Raw genomic sequence first — 22,561 nt, 5'->3', positions numbered from 1 at the left:
ACCTGTCATTTTTTTATTACTGTGAGAATACTGAAAAATAATGCAAGGACGTGACATTTTGATTCCTAAAGCAGTGAAAACACTCCATTTTTGCTTTGGTTTTGGTCCATGGCTTCATTACCTGAGTGCTGAATTCCACTCATATTATGCTTTTTATTACTCTTTTACCCCCAGGGGGAGGTTGGACCTTCAGGTCCACCTGGATCACCAGGTAGACCAGGACACGAGGTGCGCCTTTCTATCTGCTTGAAAGATAAAATCAATTAATCTGTGCAGACAAAGCCCGATAGTAGTGACCGTGATCTCAATCTGTAACCTTTTCAGGGTGATCCCGGAACACCAGGAGCTCAGGGACGACCCGGACCATCTGGCCACATTGTAGGTTCATTACTATTTTTGACTTTATTTTTAATTATTTTATCCCAAATGTATGTCGCGCCGGCAGTCCATAGTTTTATTTTATCCAACAGGGTTCACCAGGTCCAGCTGGACCCCCAGGACCTCCCGGTCCATCAGGAGTGGTAAGAATTTCCAGAATTGATCATGATGACCTGATTCAATTAACTGAGTGTTTGTGTTTGCGAGAGGTCGAGTGAAAGGACATGTGGCAAACTATAATTGAAACACTCCTTAGGAATTATTATCCACTCTGACTTTTTGCAGGGTATCAAGGGAGATAAAGGTCAGAACGGAGAGAGAGGTCTCCCAGGAATGCCCGGGACTCCAGGGCCACCTGGTCACCCAGGATTAATGGTCAGTACTTTTCAGCAGCTTTTATGGAAATCCACCTATCTATAAATATGACTTAAACATTTTTTTCCCCTGCTTTGTTTCTGGTCCTTTAGGGAGAGCCGGGTAATGATGGTTCTCCCGGCAAAGATGTGAGTTATGACAAGCGTTATTTTTTTTTTATTTATGTCTTTATTTTAAATGCTCAATTGCTCTGTGGCTATTTCTTTCTTTCTTTCTTTTATCAGGGTATGGCAGGCCTTCACGGTGAGAATGGAAAGCCAGGTCAAAAGGTAAGCGAGTCCTCTCCAGCAGAACACCTCCAAAACCATGACGGCACTCCTTTATTTGTTTATCTATTGGACTGTTTTTAGTCGTACTGAAGCTTAGGCCAATATGCTGTACATGCTTTCTCTCAGCTTTTTGCCAACTCTTCACCCATGCCATACTCTTTCACTCTCAGATCCTCCCACCGAAATCATCGTTACTCTTGACCTAAATTTGCCCTTCTTTGCGCTGGCAGTCGGCCACCTATATCCAACGACCTCTTCCGACATGTGATTCTAGTCCGGGCGTACGGTGATATAGCTATTCTCTGCCTCTGGAATAATGCTATTAAGCAAGAGAGGAGATGCTGGATGAGGCTATTTGTCAAGCTGACAAGACGCCATTGTCGGGGTTTTAGCTGAAAAGACAAGAAAAAGACAAGAACGGACTCCTCAATTCTTTTCCACGCACTCTATTTCAAGAGACGCTTGTCTTTCTGTGACACGTAAACATTGGTTGTCCATTATGGGCAGCTTTGCTTGCGATAAATCACTATCACTAATGTGGCAAGTCGTTTTTTCAGGGTTTTTATGGAATCGGAGTGAAGGGTCCTGCTAGGGGGAAATTGATATGGTTGCAGCCAAATGCCTATTGTCTTTTCTTCCAAATGACATCCAAACAGTTTGTGTTCACTGACTGACAGAAGCATTTTTTTTTAGCTCTTAGTACAAATACATGGGTGAACAACAAAGGGACAAATTTAATGGCTGTCTATCACTTTCTCCAAAGGGTGAGCCAGGGGCCACGGGTGAAAGAGGCTCTCCAGGGGAGAGAGGCAGACCTGGGCCCCCTGGTGGTGGCTTGGGATATCACTCCAAGGATGCGCAGCCAATGATTGGCCCGGTCGGGCCAAGAGGGGAACGGGGAAGCCCTGGTTCCGCCGGTCCTCCCGGACTACCTGGTACTCCAGGGTCACCAGGAAATGATGTTGGTTACGCTTCACTCCAACCTGCTCCAAGTATTAGAATAATTCCATATTTTTTTGACCAAATCTCTCCATCATTTCGCAGGCTGTAGTCAATTACGATGAAATCAAGAACTTCATCCGTCAGCAAGTCATCAAGATTTTCGATGGTGAGGAAAGACAATTTCTTGATATGCTAGCATTCCCTGCATACTCACAGTTATTCACGATATGAGCTGTCACTCTTGACGATTTTTTTTTTTTTTTTTTTTTTTTGCATTTACTTGAAAGTAAAACAAATGAGAAATGTTTTGATTGATAAGCACGGTGACAGAAAGTACCGAACGCCAATTAGCATTTGGTTGGATTCCCTTTTGTTTATTATTGAACATACGTTCATGGTTGGCAATGAATATTTATTTTTCTCGTGAAATCATTGAATGCATCTTATCTCCCCAGAGAGGATGGCCTACTACATGTCTCGTATGCAGATGCCTGTAGAAATGGTGTCATCTCCTGGACGGCCCGGACCCCCTGGAAAAGACGGCATTCCCGGTAATCCCGGAGCCCCCGGCGCCCCCGGAAACCCAGGACTGATGGGTCGACAAGGTCGGTCTGGACCCCAAGGCCCGGCTGGTGAGAGGAGCTGACAACAACTAACTGGAGTGTCATCGGTTGTTTGAAAAGTTCATCTGCATAGAATAATAATGCAATTCGTTTTAGGACCGCGAGGACCTGGTGGTCCAAAGGGAGATAAGGGCGTAGGAGAGATGGGAGATGCAGGACCTCCAGGAGCGCCAGGTATTCTATACAATTGGTCCACATATTGTACGTTTTTGAGCTCGTGGAGAAAATGTGACATGTTGTTGTTTGCACACAAATCTTCAACAGTAGCGTGCTACTTCATCACAGAACTGAAAGCAGCACCTGACAATTGAAATGTTAATGCTGCAAATGTTCTAGAGTTTGTGCTGTCACTGATTAAAAATTACCAGCGTGATTAGGCTAGTCATCATTCTCAAACTGTTACGATTACCATAATTAAGTCAGAAATCAACATCTGGGCTACTTCACAACTTCACAGAGCATCGGCTCAACTTACAAATAAGCATTTGTAATCACTTTTGTTTTCTTACCAAGTTCCATCATTTTAGATTACGATATGTATTCAGTGCCAAATAAATGGGACCTTTTAGGCTATATCAATAACTTAATAACATTTACCGTATCATGATCCATGTTTGTTAAATGGATATCACACTTTTGATTTTTCAGGTATCCCAGGTTCCCCAGGCTATGGTAAGATGGGACCCCCAGGTCCCGTTGGCCAGCAGGGAGTGCCTGGAATCCCGGGTCCACCCGGACCGGCTGGTTCGAAGGGAAACGATGGCCGGTGTAACCCCTCAGACTGCATGAGCCATCAAGTAGAATATAGCCCCAAGGGCCCTTCTGTCAAGGGGCCCTGGTAAATAAGCCAAGGGCACAGAAGACAGAGGTAGGGAATTCAAAAAGGACAAAAAGTTAGCAACTCTGACCACAACATTAAATATGGGAACTTCTTTTACTGTTTAAAAAAAAAAAAAAAAAACAGACTCTCTGATTTGTTTGTGTAGTGTGCTGCAAAAATCCTTGTGATTCTTCCCCCACGCCAAGACATAAGCAGTGAATTTTTATTGCATCATTTTTTTACCCCTATAAATTTCACTTCCTTCCCATCTCGTTCTCTGTTGTTCTTTTTTGCCTTCTCTTTGCAATGTTTCACTCTGGAAAACATTCCACCGGGAGGTGGAAAGATCCACAGTGTTTTTTTTTTCTTTTTTTTTTAGTTTTAAATTTTCTTTATCAAGTTTAGAAAGCAACAACATGTACTGTAGCACTTTGCTTGCGCCTCTCACAAGTTTTGTTTTGTTTTTTCTTTTTCTCCCCCTCAAAATAGCAGTGCCTCCCATACCTTTAAAATGGCATCAATGCTTGTGGCGTTATCCTTAGCTGAATTTGGTTTGTAAGAGAATGAATGCATATGGACCCTTTTTGAGGGCTTTCCTGTTTTGTAAATATTTATATTTATATATACTGTAGCAGCTTTTTATACATTTTGAAACATTTGATGAGCTACATATTAGCATAAGTAAGAAAATGCTGTCCTCCAAACATGCATAAAGCAATGTCCAGCTATTTGAAGTGGAGAATTTAATTCATGAATCAATAGGATACTCACATTTTTAGCATTTAAGCAAGATGCTTTTATGCATATATGGCCCTCTGGAATATTTGCAGCCTTCCATCCGCAACTAGAACAAATACATTTGAATTCACAACTTATCAAAATGCCATTCTACAGCTTGAGGCCCATTATTTAGCCTTCAATTATACCACTTACTGTTAACGAAACCTCAAAAAACTGAACTGTGGTCATTCTTTGTCTAATAGAAACAGAATGAAAATGTCTTTAAAATGGCCAGACAATGTCACTGTAAAATATCACTCCATACAGTTTTGCTGTGTATATGTTGTTTAAGGTCATTGTTATGCAACACGTTTCTTCCTTATGTTGTTTTATAAAGCATTTGAGAGAGAAAAAAAACCAAGGGGTATTTTGTTTTTGTTGTATATTTGTGCAACTGGTGTGTCCAAATGTATAAATTACAGTATGTATGTGCACTTAAATTGAAACTTGCAGAACGATTGCTGACAAATTCCATCCAGCTGGAGCTTGCGTTCACTGCAAATTGACTGAATTGAAAATAATAATATGGGAACAACATTTTTACATGATAATAAAAAACATGGGATTTTATAAAAGGTTCCTTTTTATTGGCTTGGAAGTTTTTACAGCTGATTATATTAAGAACAATAAATAACTTCTGTTAAGGAAAATAAATCATTAAACTGCTGAGACCCTGTGAAAGGTGCACAGGAAACAAGGAAGCACATTCAGACACCATAACGAATGCGTTCGGAAATAAGAATGACTTTTGTCGGAACTTTTATTCATTTATGGATTCTTTTGTTGGTGTATATCGTGACCCATTCCTTTTTCTCCACATAATAATCAACACACATTTACAAAGATTTACAGCACTGCATTGTGGGAGATGGGAGTTCCCATTGGGATATGCCGTTGCCAGGCAACAAGAAGGAAGAGATAAAGTAGTCGTTAGTTTCTAAAATGAGACTTGGGCAGAAAGCGGGTAATGGAGAAAGGATAGAAGTGGGGGAGGGGGGGTGTGTAGGTGAATGAGGAATTTCCCCAAAGCTTACAATGGGCAATAATACATGTTTCCAAGGTGATCAACTGAGAGTACATTATTTATTGGTCCTTTGCACAGATTTTTAAAGGCTTTTACTAAGGAATCATAAAATATTGTAGATGTAAAATGTACTTCTTTCTTTGCGGTCGGATCCTCTCAGTTTATGGATACCGATGTGGGACATGATCTGAAAAACTGGAGGATTCAGAAGGGTGTTGGGTGGCTTTGACCTAGTGTCGCCATTTTGATGTAAGGGGTTAAGAAGCGAGAACATCCCATCGGGTTGTCTGCCTAAGAAAAAGGGGAGAGGGGTTGTACATCCAGTCAGTGTACTATCTTCCCCCCTGCCCCTTGCTCATGATGTTCAAGTGAGAAGAGTGGTCTCTGTCCTTCTCTCGCTCCCCACTGTCAAGACTTGGTGGATGGAGACAGAACTCTAAATGTTGGGTCCTTTGATGGTTCCCGCCTCCTGTAGTCTCGGAGAGGTGTACGCCGACGCGGCCAGGCACATTGCAGCCTCGCAGAAGCCCGGGAGGCCCGGCGGACCCGCTTTACCGGGACGACCCGCCTCACCAGCTGCCCCCGGAGGGCCTCTCTCGCCCGGCCTGCCATCTCGAGCCACGCCATTAACACCAGGAGGACCTGTGACGGCGAGGAAACAAGGGTTGGTATTTTACCAGGTTGTTCGTCGCCACTTGTTTTAGCATGATAACTAATTGGCCACTCTCCTAAAGCAAATACACTTGGTGTGAGTGTGTTTTCCACAGTTTAAATTAGAATCTGGTCTTGGAATCCTACTACATTATCACTCATGAGCATCTGTTCAATGACAGAAGTTAATGATGCTTTTAAAATGCCTGTAAGCAGGCTCTGCTGTGTCGAGAGCAGTCCCCCCCAAAAAGAAAAAACTATCAGTATCAGTTTTAAATGCACATTTAGACCTAAAGCTATGCACTATCACCACCGTCCCAGGTGCCTTCCACTTGCCTTGAATTCCTGGGGGTCCTGGTGGTCCTTGGTGGGGTTTTCCAGGATTTCCTCTGTCACCTTTGGCTCCTCTCTTTCCTGACAATGAAAACAGAGAAAATGGACTTGGATGTTCAAGGCAAAGTAACGTAATTCGGTCATCTGTCTCTTTCTACCTTTTAGCCCCGTATTTCCAATCTGGCCAGGAGCTCCAATCATGCCAGGAATGCCCCTAGAACCAGGTATACCATGCGTTCCCTGGGGACCGGGTGCTCCTGGAGGTCCTGGAGGGCCTGGGGGTCCCATGACACCAGCACCCCCAAGCACAGCCCTCTTGGCACTCACAGCCACTACTGCTAGCTTCTCTGTAACAGATTTTTTTTTACCAAGAACATTCTTGTTTGACTCATTTCTGACTAGAAGTCAATTTGGTCATGTCGGGTTAAAGTCATCTCTGGATGCTCACCTTGCAACATCTTCAACACTACTTCAATAATATGTTGGTCAGAGGCATCACGTCCCTGAAGAGAAGATCCAAATAGGTCTTTAGTTTTCAGACATTAGCAAGTATTTCCCAGGATGCGTCACAAGTGCTGGGATAGGGCGGAGAAGAATGAAGTCGACTCACTGGCGAACCCTGAATACCCGGCATGCCAGGCGCACCTCGCACACCATTAAGTCCTCTGGGACCGGGCAGTCCAGCGGATCCCTGATCCCCTGGTTTTCCAGGGTCACCGGTTGGGCCATTGTGTCCGGGGTCCCCCCTCACGCCTTGCTGCATAAAGACCACCGAGGTTCAGTCAATTCAAGAAAGATAAGTCCAACAAGTGTGCATGAACAAAGAGAAAAATAAGCAAAGGTAATGCAGGAGGGTGTGATTTTTCATTCACATTTTAAAATAATGTATAATAAACTACAAAGCTCACCTGTCCTTTAGGTCCAGGTTCTCCAGACAAACCCTGTCAAAGCAAAAGGAAGCATTTCATGTAAAAACAAAACATTCACAATGTTCCAAGTGAACATCCTAAAAATGTCATGTGATTCATCTAAAGTTGGAAGAACCGGAACAATTTCTGTCATTTATTTTGTTCTCACAGCTACATTCAGAACTATCTGACCTTTTTGTTTGTTAAATCAAATTCCTCCAAGTTTTATTTCTGAATGTTTATTCATCTTTTCACTTTGAATCATTGTTCATTTGAGCTCCAGCTATGTTCTTACCTTTTCGCCTTTCTCACCACCCAACCCCTCAACACCCGGGTCACCCTTTAAGCAAAAGAAAGGGAGGGAATATTACCAAAATATTATAAAGTACATGGGTATATTTTCTGAGCTTTAAATGAGGAAAAACTGTGACTCACAATGTCTCCCTTTGGCCCACCTTTTCCTTGGAATCCCTGGAATAAGAGATGTTTGTTGGTTGGAATATATGTACAGTGTTCCGAAATGTAAGTATTGAAAGCAGGCATCACCGCAGATGCAGAAAGACAAGGTATGAAGATGTGACCTAATCGTTAAGACAAGGACAATGAGGATGTTGAGATGATTAATAGTGCTTACCTAATGCTCTGGTTTTCTCTGAATTTATGACTTTACTCATGGGTAAACACTGCCCCCTAACGGAAAGCTCTACATAACTATGTTTATGACTCAGTCATTTCACAGCACACCTTGTCTCCTTTGGTTCCACTCAGGCCCTGAGCACCTGGGACACCCATTGGCCCCCTTTCTCCTTTATTTCCCTGTTGATTATATAGAATAAATTAAATTTTGCTTAACAATTTGAAACATCTAATGCAAAGCAAACATGCAACTTACAGGCTTCCCGACTGTTCCTTGGGGACCCACTGCACCCCGTTGACCTCTGTCTCCCTGTAGTTGCATATCAGGTGAGTACATTAACAGACGTTGCTAGTAGAACAAAATGGGACGTTTACCTTGGGACCAGGAACTCCCGCCATCCCAGCTTCACCAGGAATACCAGGCTCACCCTAGCAACAAGTCATTTTACATACACAACGTAAGACTACCAGCGTAATGAAAACTAGATAATCTATCTCCTTTGTTTTTGTTACCAGAGGTCCAGGGGTGCCAGTCACGCCAGAATGACCCCTAGGTCCAGGTTCACCCTAACAAGAGGCCGAGAATAAGTTGTATTTCGAATATACCAAATTAAAAATGCATTTAAATTGAGAAGCTTTTATTTCATAAAAGACTTACTTTAGCTCCAGGACCACCTTTGGCACCTGGACTGCCAGGCAATCCCTGGATACAGAAAGGAAATGAAACTCAATGTAATATCAATCAAAGGTTTACCAACGTGGTGGGTGTTCTGCCATGCTCTGCCCTTGAAAGACTGAATTATTTTAACAGTCTGACAGGTGTGACCATTGTCTTGTTTTTTTTTTTTATTTTTTTTTTTTGCATTACCGTAAACCTTAAATCAGGTTCCTGGCAGTGATGGTGCTGTACATTCCTGTGCAGCTTATTATTACGATATGCATCACAGCATTACATTACGGAGTGTCACCGCAATGACCACACAGTAAAAGCTTGCATCCCATGCCCCATTACCCCCGAGTCAGAACGGCAGCCACACAAATGTGAATAGCTACAGGTTTTATTGTGATAAATCACTATGTCACGGGAGGGGGGAATGCTGTCTCGAGGTAGTTTAAATTCTACAACAACTTGGGCCATAGGGTCATCGTTACCCTGGAGGAGAGCCCAGACAACAAAACAGCAAAATATACCAGCTGCCTCCTGCTGGTATCACCTGCTTCTGTTTCGCCCTTGTTGATTTCGGGGAGGAAACGCTGCCACAATTGCCTACGTGGCCTGCGTGACAATGAACATTTGCAGACAATCTCGTTTGCATGTGCTTTTCATGACTTTGCTGTCATGAATCACTCACCGCTGTTCCCTGAGGACCGGGGGGTCCTGGCACCCCAGCTTGGCCGGGCCCACCCTGCAAAAAGACTGAAATGAGAACAGAAAAATCCTTCCCAGCAACATAAAGCATCCTATCGTGATAACATCAAGCCAACCCTTACTTTGATTCCAGGAATACCAGGTGTGCCATCTTTTCCATCAATACCAGGCAGGCCCTGAAAATACAGACACATGTGCCAGTGGACTTTAATTGGCGCAGTCTCACATTGTTCAAACTGAATCGGGCAGCAAAAAAAAAAAAAATGCAACTCACGTTGTCTCCTTTTTTGCCAACTGCGCCCTGTGGGCCCTGGATACCACGGCTGCCCTGTGGGAAAAAAAAAAAAAAAATGAATGTTAATCTATTCAAATCATACATCCGGATCATTTTTGTAACCAAAATATTCAACGAAAATACACAAGCAAAGTCACCTACTTTATCTCCTTTATCTCCTGCCTCTCCAGGTGGGCCCTGAGGTCCCTCCTCACCCTGAAAGTCAAATAGATTACCTAAGATGTGTGCATCTTCCTTTTCTATGTCAACACAAACCTGTGCTTGTGTGGATTCTTACTGGAGGTCCAGGAATCCCTACAGGTCCATTGATGCCCTTGTATCCACGAGGTCCCTAGGGAAAAGCACAAAAAGTGCTCTTAATCACTTGAGATTGTGGTGGCCTACCCTTCATTGTGATGAAGGGGCAATTAGCGCTTAGCTCAATCCACTAATGGGAGTTACAAAGAAAGCGAGGAGCCATTTTGGCTTTGGCGCTAACTTGGCTAACACGGCGAATGTTAACTGTAAGACAGATTGCTACAGAGGATCATTAACTACATATGGAGACACTGCGGACCCAGATAACCCCAACTCATTAGAGGAGGAGAGAGATGTGCAGTGGCATCATTTCAATATGTCCCCATTGCTGGTAATGGATGATCTTTGTCTTGTGGGGTCAGGTCCTCCAATGCTTACTTGGAGCTTAACGTAAAATGAGAACAGGCTTTCCTTGAAAGATAAGGTGGACAAAAACAAAGGTTATGTGAACGTGAGAAGAAGTTGTATCACTCACCGCCTCTCCTTTAGGACCCATCATTCCAGGATAACCCCTCACACCCATTGGACCCTTTAAAAAAAAAGGGAATAGAGATGTTGAACCTTTACCAAAAACAAATACAACTACTCCAAAAAATCACTTCGGTCATAATAAGTTAGTACACCATGCAATATGTCTAATTTTATTGACATACCGAGGGTCCAGGGATGCCTTGCTCTCCAGAGATGCCCACTTCTCCTTTGATTCCCTAGAGGATTAAATGAGAAAATCAATTGTTTTTCTTTACTCTTCATGGCAAAAGAAAAAAATAACAAGTGCTAACCTTTTTGAGAGAGAAAAAAACAACAACAACACAACAACAACAACAACGGTAGGCCTATTTGAAGATGTAATGATGGTAAGTCAGATCAGGAACACCCCCAAAAACCAAACTTAGCCTTCAGTTATTTAAAAAAAAAATAATAATAATTTTCAATTCAGTGCAGGAATATATGAAATTTGTGGTGCAAGGCCGAAAATGAAGCATGTCATCAAAGACAAGGGCTTTTCTGGTATGAGGAAGGAAAACTAGTACTGTAACTCGTAACTGCAACTCACGAGCTATTTATCCTGAGCAAAGGTGCGTTAACTTAGCTTTAGCTTTAGGACCAATTCATAAATACAAGTTTCATGCATCTTATTGAATTGGAAAAGTGTTTCTTTTAGTGTCTCATGTATCAAGATCATATGTAAAACTACTACTACTTATTCTTTATCCAAACAATACAGGTTTAGCAGTATGCAAAATTATGTTACTATGTTATTTTAACAATAAACTTTCTCTTTAGGTATTTTCTTAAAGAAGGATACCAAGTTATTTTTGTCATATAAATGGAGTCTTATCCTACGAACAGCACATGTGGACAACTCCTGACAACCGTCTTTTGAAGACAGAGTAGAATAATAAGACAAGAGGTCAGGAAATAATGTCTAAGGCACTAGTTTGCACAATTAGCAAGGTAGTAATTTCAATGTCTAATTGTCGCCAGCAGACCTTCTGTGAGGCAAACTCTCAGACTAATTCTGACTTCCTTCTCCCAAGGATTTTGCAGGATGCTCATTAGACCTGCTTAATACAGCAAGGTGAGGTGAGAACTTCAACCCTGACTGGCTCGTCCTCACTTTCTTGTACTTGGTTCCTCACCGCCGTTTTTAACCCCCTCTCACCATTAGGCTGCCTGCATTGCCAGGCCAGACTACCACAGCCAGATCTGCGCCAGTCATGTGTCTCGTGGGGCCTCATTAGAACTAATCCTTGCCTCTACTGGGTCTGAATGGTTGGTGAGAATGCTGGGCTGTGAAATATGAACTTGACAGAATGTGGAGCTTACCACTTTTCCAATACTGCCAGATTCTCCAAGAGCTCCAGGACGTCCTTTGTGGCCCTAAAGGACAACCGTTAGTATAATATCGTCATGATCAAATCAAGGGTGTTAATACAACAAATATTTTGCCATCCTGTTACTGCCCCTTTGCATTGGAGCCCAATGATGCAGTGACGAGTCGTATCCAGCAGACGAAGCTGCACCTACAGGACTTGAATATTGCACTATAGCCGTTCATGCCAGATCGACATGTTTAAGATGTTTCAGGCTTTCCAGAGTGCTTAATAATTTTGTCTGCCCCTGGAAGACATGAACCAGTGAAGCAGGACACTCACTTTTACTCCTTGAAGTCCTTGCGGGCCCTTAGCTCCTGCTGGACAGTTTAGAGGACACTGTTGGTAAGAGAGGGGTATTTGTGAATTATGATAAGTAAAGACACAATCTGCATGATATTTTGTGCCTCTGGATCTAACCTGGAAATCGGCACTCCCTTCTTCTCCACCAATGAACTTCCCTGGCGGACCCTAGATAAGTGTTGCATGGATGAATGGACTATGTTAGTCACTTAGCCAATTGGCAACAGTTGTTCATGCAAGCTGAGAACTCTTGCTCTCAACGTGTCCCTCCATTCTTTCTTTTCTCTGTTTATCGATTGCATTAGGAGGTTAAATATCTTCCGAAGCTGATGTAACGCCACTACAGTCAGAAGAGACAAGCCACAGATCTAATGGAGGGTGGGAGTGGCTTTTACCATTAGACAACACTAAAGTTTAACAAATTCACTCCGCTGAGCCGGAAACATCATTCTCATTGAAGATACCCCCCCCCCCCCACTCTGGATGCACGCTGGAGGCTGCATCTACCCCTGGAAAATATACAGGTACTTGTAAGCCTCCTCCTCAAAGCTCTTGGTATTTCAGTGCTACCTCTGAATGTTCAGGATTCATGGAGCCTGGACTGTATGGTGCATTTTAACACTAAAGATTTTGTTAAGCACGGTGTTGTGTCATTTGAATAAAGAGGCGCATACTGTGGACCGAATATGTTACTTTAGTCATGATAAAATGTAAAATGATTGGCTACTGGAGTGGTACACTCCAAAGGTACAGTAGGGTGTAATGATATGTCACTGAGGTGGTATCTTCATTGCTCTAAGAGGTACAATGTCCTTTCACTGGGGTAGTATCTTCATAGTCAATCGTGGTTGATTTACCTGATGCTGTGTTACTGTTTCTATAAGTGTACTGTGCTGTACACTTATAGGAACGTATGCGAACAAGGCAAACTTGACTTGACTTGTGGTTGGGGTGCTATACTTAAAGCCATTTTGAACAATCAAAACACACTTTTATACACTGAGGACATTGTATGGAACAGTAAGGCCACTTCTTTTATTTGTAGACTGTCTATTTTCTAGTTGCTAGACAGGTAAACATTTGGTTTTTAATTTAAAGTATCCCAAACTGAATAAGATTGTACAGTTAGGATCTACTTTTTTCTAGTAAAATGCATTCTCTATAGATTTTAAATCTGGAGATTAACTGTAATTCAAATTGCTGTTTTGAAACTGTGTTTTGGGTCACAAAGAAAAATACTTACTGGCTTGCCTGCTGGCCCAGGAAGCCCTGGAGGTCCAGGCGGTCCCATCAAACCCTACATCAAAGAGGAAAAAAACACCAAAAATGATCCTGTTTTTTGTTTTCTTAGAACCTGATAATTCTATCTTTTGTGAGTGTTATCACATGTGCTTACCTTTGGTCCAATGGGCCCAATTTCACCAGGAAGCCCAATGGGCCCCGGAGCTCCCTGAATAATTCAGTGACAGAATAGAGTCTATATTAGCCAGTAAAAAAAAATGCTTATTTTAAACATCTAGCTATTAAACAATAAACCTACAGCAAGTCCTGGGAGACCAGGTCCCTGTGTGCAGAAGAGGAAGAAATTGTTACAGCATTTAATGACAAATGGCACCAAATTCCAGTGAAATGTATTTTATCATATCTCCATGGTTTACAACAACTTTCAATGAAGGAAAGCCGCTGTGTGGTAGTAAATCACTAATGTCTGTGTTGTCTCAGCATGAAGAATGCATAGTTCCTCATGAAGAACAAAGCCTCTCATACTTAACATTTGCTGTTTTTTTGGCTTTGTAATTAATTACAAGCAATGTAATTAAGTATGTGAGCCTCCTAGTGGGAAGGAGAGCCCAAGGCACAAATTCACTCCCTCTCTTCATTTTTTTTCCCACCGTGACATTGAATGACTGCAGAAATGATGTTGGACTGTTGTTGGTGTCGGCTAGATGGAGACCTACTGCCCTCTACTGGTTACATTCTTTGTTACAGTTCAACCAGAGGAATTACAGGGTGAAAAGCTGGGAGGGGCAAGCTAACATTGAGAGCAAACAATATCATAGCCTAACCTATAAGGATTTGAAAACAAATCCTTGAAATCATTATTCTGACCCGAACAGTCATTTGTTATGGTGATCAATGATACCTGACCCTAATCCTCAAACCGTAACCCTGATTTGAAATGGGGATCAGCAATCCCTAACCTTAGCCTCACCCTAACCCTCTGGGCCTAAACTTGGGACCCTAACCCTAAACCTAACTTGTTGATTATAGAGTTAGGGATTATGTCTAATCTCTCCTCCAATGTACTGCCGACATTCATGTTACATATACAGGGTATATTTCAGTGATCAATAAAATAGACACTGGTCATTGGGGACCATTAGAAGACTCTTATCAGATATTGTCAAATGAAGCATATGCCACATCTGGATGAATTTAACCCCAAAGAAAGGACAGGTGGCCAGCCATTCAGGCATGATCCAAAGGGGACCTGATAGGCTCCGGTACACCAGGATTGAAGTGACAGCATTGCTAACCGCACAGGAATAATTGCCTCATTGTAATTTAAATACTTTTCCTGCTCTTAAGACATAAATGCAGAACCTGAATTCATTAAGAATGCACATACATTTAATCTTATTAATAATAAATGCAAACTTACAGGTCTGCCAGGCTCACCACTTAACCCAGGCTGACCCTGCACATGAGGGAACAATGAGAAAGACTGTATTAACACCACAAATACAATGCCACAAATATTACATTGGGGGGTGCACTTTGTGCATCATGCTGACATTCATCATGTGAATCTATTCTATAATAATTAGAAGCAATGGTATAAGTGGAAACACGTTCTTAATGTGATCCTTCTGAAAATGAAAAGCACCAATTACCATTTTCAGTTTCTCCCCTTATTTGATTTCAAGCGTGAGTAAAATGTAATTAATTACTTGAGAACAATGTGCTCCACAATATCTCACTTTAATGCCTTTTTATACTTACACTCCATTACATCTCAGATTTTTTTTTTTTTTTTTACAGTATACTTCAACTGATTAATGTGCCAGCTATTCAGGTTACTTTGCAGATTGGTGTTATATATGGATATGATGCCGCCATAAATCCAATAACTCAGCAACAAAAGTTTGAAACACCTGAATGAGCATCATCAAACATGGTGCGAGTAAATCACTTCAGTCGTTATAATCAAACGGGGCACTCTTCTGCAGTGCCTGTACTTGGATTTCTAAATTTCCAAGTCGGGAAGATTTAAATAAGTATATTTTTTCATAAATTTTCATCCATCCGTGTGGCAACACTTGCCTTTGGGCCAGGGCTTCCTACTGGACCTCGGTCACCTTTTGCACCAATCAATCCCTGAAGACAGAGAGGAAAATAATTTAAAAAAAAAAAGGGGGGGGGCAGTGAGGTCAAGGTTGGCAAGGCAACATGTTTGCTGTGTGAGGCTTGAATTCACATTGAAAAATTCATGTATGATTAAACTTGACACACGTCCTGCAGGTAATTAGGAAACAAACTGCAGATTGAGATTCCAAAGAGGATTACTGGCTAAAGCTCTAAAGACGGTGCAAGTCTGCAATTTGTGTGTGTGTGTGTGTGTGTGTGTGTGTGTGTGTGTGTGTGTGTGTGTGTGTGTGTGTGTGTGTGTGTGTGTGCGTGCGCATGCATTCGCATGTGACTTCTCAAAGTAAAATATGTATCAATATACTGTAGTTAACAATGAAAATGTTACATTACAGATAATAAATGACTCCATAACCATCTATCGTTATTCCTTTAAAAAGCACATGTCCTAGTTCGTACAGAGCAACCCTTTTGACACTTTATTCAATTTGAATAAGTACATACATATTTAGTGTAGGAGATAGTGTATAGGAATAGTTAAGCCTTTTTATATCCACAGACTCTTTTACTACCTCTTTTATTGAGGTCAACTACAAATACAACAATCCAATTAAACGTTGCTCTGCAGCATTACTCGTTGTCATAAATGGAACCATTCTGCTTGTAACGTGACGGCCGGGAAAATGTCAACATTCTGTTTGCTCACATCAATGCCGTTCTCTCCCGGTGCACCATCAGGACCCGGCTGTCCTGGCTCTCCTTTTTGTCCCTGTGAACCAATAAAACATGGTAAGTCAAAATACATTGGGAAAAATCATTTAAGGTTTTGTGTGATTAAAAAGGAAAATGAACAGTGCTTACTGGTGGACCTGGGGGGCCAGGTGGACCTTTGTCTCCCTGTAAAGTGACCAATATGAATTAGGAGGAAATGTAAATCGGCTAAACATAGTTGTAAATCTTGGGTGACATATGTATTGACACAATTATAAGATTCATAGCAAACTGATGACCAAGAGCCTCACAAAGCCCAATGTTTTTAAAGGATAAAAGGGCAAAATAAAAGAAAGAAAACAACATTGCAAATTTGTTGTGGTCAATGTTTTCTTAGTCATTAATCCGCCAAGACAATCATGTGAAACGTTATCTTTATTTCAACTCGTTTTATGTCTCATTGAAAACGTTGAATAGTGACTAAACCCCAAAGAGTAAAGGCTTGAACAGTTGATTTTGAATTTCATTTGATTTTTTTTTTTTACAGTCTGAAGCTGTTCATTTACAGAATATTTTGAAAACCACCCTACGACGATCCCTAAAATATTTCAAATGTATCACATTACTGAGACAAACGCAGACTCCTTTCCTCAACTCTGCCAAGTAACAGAGCTCCTTTTGTAGCACAATATGTTTGCATTTGCAGAGCCCCCTACCGGTTACACGTTAGAACTACATTTAGGTACCGTGTTGGTATTTGCCGAGCACAATCATGCTCTTTGTGACAAACTTGGTGGGCAAACCTTTGGGGGGAATACTCACATCAATGCCGTCTGACCCAGGCGTGCCAGAAGGACCTGGAGGGCCCGCCTGGCCCTGAGGTCCAGGTGGACCTCTCTGAAAGTCGAAAGAAAAGGAGACATAAACATTAGCCAGAGATTAGGTATAAATTAAAACAAGTTTCCCATACATAAAAAGTCATAACCACAAACATATATTATCTAAGTTCATTTTCTTCCTTCCAATCAGTCCGATAAATGGCTTGTTGGAAAAAAAAACCTGCAAAAATAAATAAATAAAATAGAATATGACTGAAGCCCATATTTAAGTATGCTGTGCATATGCATAGGCTCATTTGTAGGAATGCTTTCAGATTTTTGTTATTGCCCAATATGGTATGCTGATCAAAAATATTAAAACAATGTTAATAACAGTAATACACATGCATTCAGTGAAGATTTCTGCACTTGGGAGTAGTATTTTGTGAGAGGATGGGACAAAATCCAATAATCCCATGTTTGAGAACACATCACAATAAACATGAATTAATAATAACACCAGGGGATACAAAGAACAAAAAGAGGAATGTGGAAGGAGGGGTTACTCACATTACCCCCCCCCCCACACACACACACACACCAACCGACCCCCCACCTTTCCATCTTCATGTATGTAGGCATTCCAGGTGAAACTTCCTTTATAGTAAAAAATTATAATCCTTCAACAACAACAACAAAAATGCCTCCAGTGTAAAACCATCCAGCAGATAGCATGTGGGTGTCAGTTTAAAAAGGGCCCTTCACACTCTTTGGTGAAAGTTATGTTTGTTTACATACGTGTGTGTGCCAATGCTTCCATTGTCACAAAAAACCAAAAACAAAAATAGACTACATTTTCTTCTTCATTTGAAAAACGAGAAAGTGTTGGGGGAAAACCATCACCTGGGAAACTCCAAGTCCATCAGAGTCTCCATTTATAAAATCTCAGACAAGAGCTCAGTTCAGATATGACAAAGATCATAATGCAAAGAAAGGAAGGCTGTTTCACCGCAGAAAATCTGCAAATCCATTTCATGCTCAGCTTTCTGTTCAAATCAAGTCAGGTGATTTAGCCCATATCGCATAATCCTAACCATAACCCCTCCGGTAACGCTCCCACCAACTCAATAAAATCCCTCTAAATGACACCCGGGCCCCCACCTGAGAAGAAAGAAGTCACATCTAGCAGCAGGTGTCCGCAGTCCACTTACCACTTGGGCCAGAACTAGACACAGTGTCTGCAGTATGACCCAGGACTTCAGCACGACCGAGAGAGAAGCCATGGTCCTTCTCCCCTATCGGTCGCTTCTCGGTTCACCAAATCTTCTCTTCTTGCTCCACTATTCCTATCCAGGTCAGCACAGTGAGGGACTGGTAGGGTGAAAACTGCCTCAGACAAGGTGTGGGGGTGGGTGGGTGGAGGGTGGGTGGGTGTTCGTGAGTATGAGCACACTCAAGGAAAAAAAAAAAAAAGTCCAACTCCGGGAGGACAGGGTACAGAGGGGTGGATGAAGGAGTGGGGGGAGTGAGAGGTAGACGGAGGTGTGGTGATGGGGTCCTAGCCGGCCCCCTAAAGAAGCAAAGAAACACATATGTATAAGATCAGTTGCTGTGATTGGTCACTTTACGGATAATACACACATTTTTCTCAAAGCAGCTCAAGCTCCTCCTAAAATCCACAGGAATCGGACGAATGACTGAAAATGGAACTCCTTTCATCATGAGCTTTGGGCCATGAAATGATTAGAAGAAAAGAAAGTTTAATATCTAATGCAATCATTATTGATATTTCTATAAATAAAACACACTGATATCAAGCGGTCATTTATCTTTATGCAGTCAGTCCTTTGACTAATACCTGAGCAAATTGGAAGGATTAAAAAAGACCTTACAGTGACATCTACGGTTGTCAAGCGAAATAACATGAAGTTCATTTCAGTTCCACTAGAGGGCAGCAAAACCAAGAGATACCATTTTCACGGCGTTGAGTTTGGCCTTTAACTTCAAATGCGACTGAAATATAGCCCTCGGCGTGAACGTGACTGTAAATGCTTGTCTGTCCCGCCTTTCCTTCAAGTCAGCTGGGAATTGGATAGATAGGGTCCAGCTCCCGGTGACACCTTTAAAGAAAATGGATGGATGGATGATCAAAACTCATGTCATCAGTTCTGATGTTGTGTGTTATATATAAAGGTTACAGTACTATAATATAAAACACGTGACTAATTGTATTCAAATCCCTTCTAAATTTTTACAAATCCTCCAAACCAACTTTGTTGACATTTCTTTATTTACATGTGGTCAGGTGAATAATGGTTCTCAGTGACACCGACTATTGTTAAAGTGTTAAATTAAGCTCTAAAAGTCATAAAACACACACAGATTGTTTTTGGACATCTACGGTAATACCGTGTTGTTTGGAGTAGAATCTGATGCACGCTCTCTTCCTGTTCCATTTTCAGAAAGTTGTAAACAGATCGTAAATTCAGCGTGGTTACTTATTCAGGTCAGGTTTCGTGTTTATTGTCTTGCCGACTTTTACAGGATGTGGTCAATTTATTGGGGAACAGAAGAACACATTTCGGCCATTCTACGGCACATACATGACAACATTTGTCCAAACTTCATATGTAAGTGGTTATTGAGCACAAAAATGCATCCATTCATCCATCCATTTTCTTTACTGCTTATCTTCACATTTATAAAAATGATTTAATCCCTTGAAAATGGCACTAATCAGAAATGTGAAATCTGTCAACAAAATGGCGAGTATTCAACTGGATGACCATCGGGCCTTCTAATTACCCAAGTAATGGGAGCACTTACTCTACCCTCTCAATGAGGACTTTGCTCACACTCAGGCCTTTTTATTCTTTACGCTGTCCGCGTCCGCCTCGTTCATCTTCGGTCCAATCGCAACCAGCTGTCGAAGGGCTCTTCCTCCCAAAGCTTCACTCGACCATCTTTCTCACTCTCGCCGTTGCCACCGGCGTCAACTTCACGATTTGAGCGGCCTCATTAAACGTTCATGAGATTCAATCGTTTCAGGCTAATTTACTTGCCTCTCAACTATTTAGGCTCCGCACTGGAATACACGACCTAGGCTGCAGACAGTACGTTAATTATGATAGACTTTTTAAAATCCCGCACACTAACTTCAAAAGTGGGAATGAAGCTCTGCCATTTCAAGTCAATATCGGGTTGTCCGCAATACACCTTAAAAGGATTATGAACAATACTTGAAAATCATTTGCTAAAGTTAAGATAAAGATAAGTAGAACAATGTTTTTTTTTCTCGTTGCTTGAAGTCGATGAACGTCACACTGAGAGCTGTTAAAGGATTTTACAACATCCTTAAGACAGACCACCTCAGAAGTGTTTTATTTATTTTCCTCTCCACAGGAAATAAACATTTAAAAAAAGTAAGAAGGATGCTGGCAATCTGTGTGATAGCAAAATCAACATCTAGTTACTTTCATGTTATGTGATGTTATATACATGTAATATCTACTCAAGTAAATTATGTAGCATGAAGCATGCTGCTATGTACGACTATGTAATCCGTCCCCTTGAAGCGGTGGAACAATGGCCGTGATGCTGCTTTTATGTGTCATTTCTCCTTTTTAGCTATGTTGAATGTTTATCGCTGCCAGAATTTTGTCAGCCTTTATGGTCAATGTACAATTGAGCATTCCGCCTCACTTCGGGTACAGCAGGTCAAATGAGCGGTTTGAATCCAACGTCAATGAATCCCTGATGAAAATGAAAGAGCATGTACGTACATTCCGCTGTAAAGGACGTCTTTTTTTTTTTTTTTTTTTTTTTAAGTCAAATCCAATCTGAGTTAAGGATTTTTTGTGTGTTTTCACCTCTGCCCCAACACACACACAAATCACCCTAGTATAAATAACAGTAAGCAAAGTAAAAAAGGAACAACAATACATGTGATCATGTTTCAACTGAAAACAATTACGAGTGCACTTCGACTTCTTCAAGCATGATGACTGACAACCTAATCATGTGTTTTCATCCACTCAGCCCCTCTATTGATTTCACATGTCAAATAAGCCAGCACTTTCAACACACAAAGCCATTTTCATGCCAGAATTGTTAGCATGAAAAACCCCAATGAATATTTCATACCTGACAAAGTAAAAACCTCAGCCCGTCGGCATGTGCCTTTTTTTTGTCCCCTGGTCTTTACATTAGCGCCTGACTGCAGGACCGCGGGGTCAGCCTTAAATGTTGTTAATGGTTGCCTCTTTTAGCACTTGCCTGCTATTTCTTACACCTGCACGCTAGGATAATATTTTAACGGTCCGTACTGAAGTTCCTGAATGTTTTTTCTTTTTTTTTTTTTTTTAATGCTCTTACATTCCCAAGTTTGTGAAATAAACACTTTGCGATTCAAGCAGAGACCAATTTTCTGAATTCCTTTACAGATGATATGAACAGCAATTTTAGTGCTAACAACTGCAATGATGATACATGCTAATATTAAAAAAAAAAAAAAGAAGCCGGCATTAAAAAAAACAAACTTAAATGTATATAAATGGATTTTTTAGCTTTTGGCATTATGTCACTCATTGTGGTCTGTTTGGAAAAACCCTAACCCCTCTGAAATATCAGAGTACTGGCCAAGTATTTAAGATTGACAATTCAGTGGTTATTGTCAGTCTTCCCTTCGTCATCTGCTCTTTTGAGTGTGCGCCTCCAATAATAATTTGAACCCTTCGTGTTCCCCAGCTGCATCTTTTCAACATCCCTTTAAAACTCCCAAACTGCAAAGAGAGTCTTGCCTTCCATTTATGACTTTTCTCCTCTCACACTCGGATTCTTTTTTTTTTTTTTACTTATATTGGCCTAATCACGCTTGTAATGAAGCTTAACTTTGATTTCGGGATTGTTTTAATTTTTCCCCAGGGTCATACTCATGCCTTTGTGTCCAATTCTCTTGTGTTTTTTCTGGCAGGCATATCTGGAAATGATAACATTATTTTCATTTTGTTTTTGTTTTTTGGGGATATGTTTAAGCTTATCTGTCGAAAGCCCTTTGGCAAATACGAAAATAACTGCCCACGCAAATGATAGTAGAACACGTCAATCCTGCCAAGGACACCGAGTTTCACTTCCGCCAGAAAGAGGACAAAAGCTTTTGCCATGTCATTTGGCCGACTATTCTCATGTGCTCGATGTGCTGATTATAAAGTAGTAACAATCAGCATTAGCCATTTGTTTACAAAACCGTTTTGACAAATAACAGACGGAAACCCGCAGGGTGAAAGACGTAATATTCACACCCACCTTGTAAAACACGTAAATCCATCTTCAGAGGTTTTTGAGTCACACTAGAGCTTATGCTGACGCATATTTTTAAGAAGATTTAAACCATACTTCATAACACATGCTCTCACTCGGCACTACGACATGCTGCCCACAAATTGAGCAATACTGAAGTATCAGGCTCAGCAAAGTCACTTTCTTTTTTTGGCTTCATGCAAACACATTCTTATATGAACTAATAAGATCTGGTTTTAATCTATCTGCGGTCTTGCGGTGGGATTTAGTGAGCTATTGCGAACATATGTCATGCAGCATCCTCATCCTCCTGTTTCTCATTTCTCGCCTCCATTCCTTCAGGCCGCTCGCGAGACTGTTTTCACTCGATCCTTCAGGCTGATCTCGCACGACAACACTTTCACACCTCAATGTTTCGGTGTTGTTACAAAATAGGCCTTGTCCGAGCCGGTTTTGTCCTTCTCACACTCCCTGAACTCTTTCGCTCT

At 41.4% G+C, this 22,561-nt stretch overlaps 2 protein-coding genes across 3 annotated transcripts in view; one reads left to right on the top strand and one right to left on the bottom strand.

The window, feature by feature from the left end:
• col16a1 (collagen, type XVI, alpha 1) overlaps nt 1-4,745 on the top strand; it is a 40,873-nt gene extending 36,128 nt beyond the window's left edge. For both annotated transcript variants that reach the window (XM_061817098.1, XM_061817108.1), the window contains 11 exons: nt 175-228; nt 325-378; nt 471-521; nt 664-753; nt 846-881; nt 978-1,022; nt 1,786-1,983; nt 2,067-2,130; nt 2,420-2,596; nt 2,684-2,761; nt 3,236-4,745. In XM_061817098.1, coding sequence (XP_061673082.1) covers nt 175-228; nt 325-378; nt 471-521; nt 664-753; nt 846-881; nt 978-1,022; nt 1,786-1,983; nt 2,067-2,130; nt 2,420-2,596; nt 2,684-2,761; nt 3,236-3,429 — 1,041 coding nt within the window. In that variant the 3' untranslated portion in view covers nt 3,430-4,745. The remainder of the gene's footprint in view (nt 1-174; nt 229-324; nt 379-470; nt 522-663; nt 754-845; nt 882-977; nt 1,023-1,785; nt 1,984-2,066; nt 2,131-2,419; nt 2,597-2,683; nt 2,762-3,235) is intronic.
• Nucleotides 4,746-4,800: 55 nt separating this feature from the next.
• On the bottom strand, nt 4,801-18,174 carry col9a2 (procollagen, type IX, alpha 2). Its single transcript, XM_061817316.1, has 32 exons — nt 17,987-18,174; nt 16,780-16,854; nt 16,108-16,143; nt 15,953-16,015; nt 15,205-15,258; nt 14,543-14,578; nt 13,421-13,444; nt 13,277-13,330; nt 13,124-13,177; nt 11,998-12,048; nt 11,860-11,916; nt 11,531-11,584; nt 10,354-10,407; nt 10,176-10,229; nt 9,681-9,734; nt 9,545-9,598; nt 9,383-9,436; nt 9,231-9,284; nt 9,092-9,145; nt 8,398-8,442; nt 8,253-8,306; nt 8,115-8,168; nt 7,996-8,049; nt 7,848-7,919; nt 7,539-7,574; nt 7,399-7,443; nt 7,104-7,136; nt 6,806-6,952; nt 6,644-6,698; nt 6,354-6,542; nt 6,199-6,276; nt 4,801-5,853 (listed from the first exon to the last, which is right to left on the bottom strand). The coding sequence occupies exons 1-32, from the start codon at nt 18,056-18,058 to the stop codon at nt 5,648-5,650; spliced, it is 2,076 nt and encodes a 691-aa protein (XP_061673300.1). The 5' UTR covers nt 18,059-18,174; the 3' UTR covers nt 4,801-5,647.
• Nucleotides 18,175-22,561: the final 4,387 nt, after the last annotated feature.

Source organism: Syngnathoides biaculeatus, chromosome 1 (assembly GCF_019802595.1).
Source record: "Syngnathoides biaculeatus isolate LvHL_M chromosome 1, ASM1980259v1, whole genome shotgun sequence".
Classification (NCBI taxonomy): Eukaryota; Metazoa; Chordata; class Actinopteri; order Syngnathiformes; family Syngnathidae; genus Syngnathoides; species Syngnathoides biaculeatus.
The sequence above is the reverse complement of the archived record's forward strand: the minus strand, read 5'-3'. Positions and strand labels throughout refer to the sequence as shown.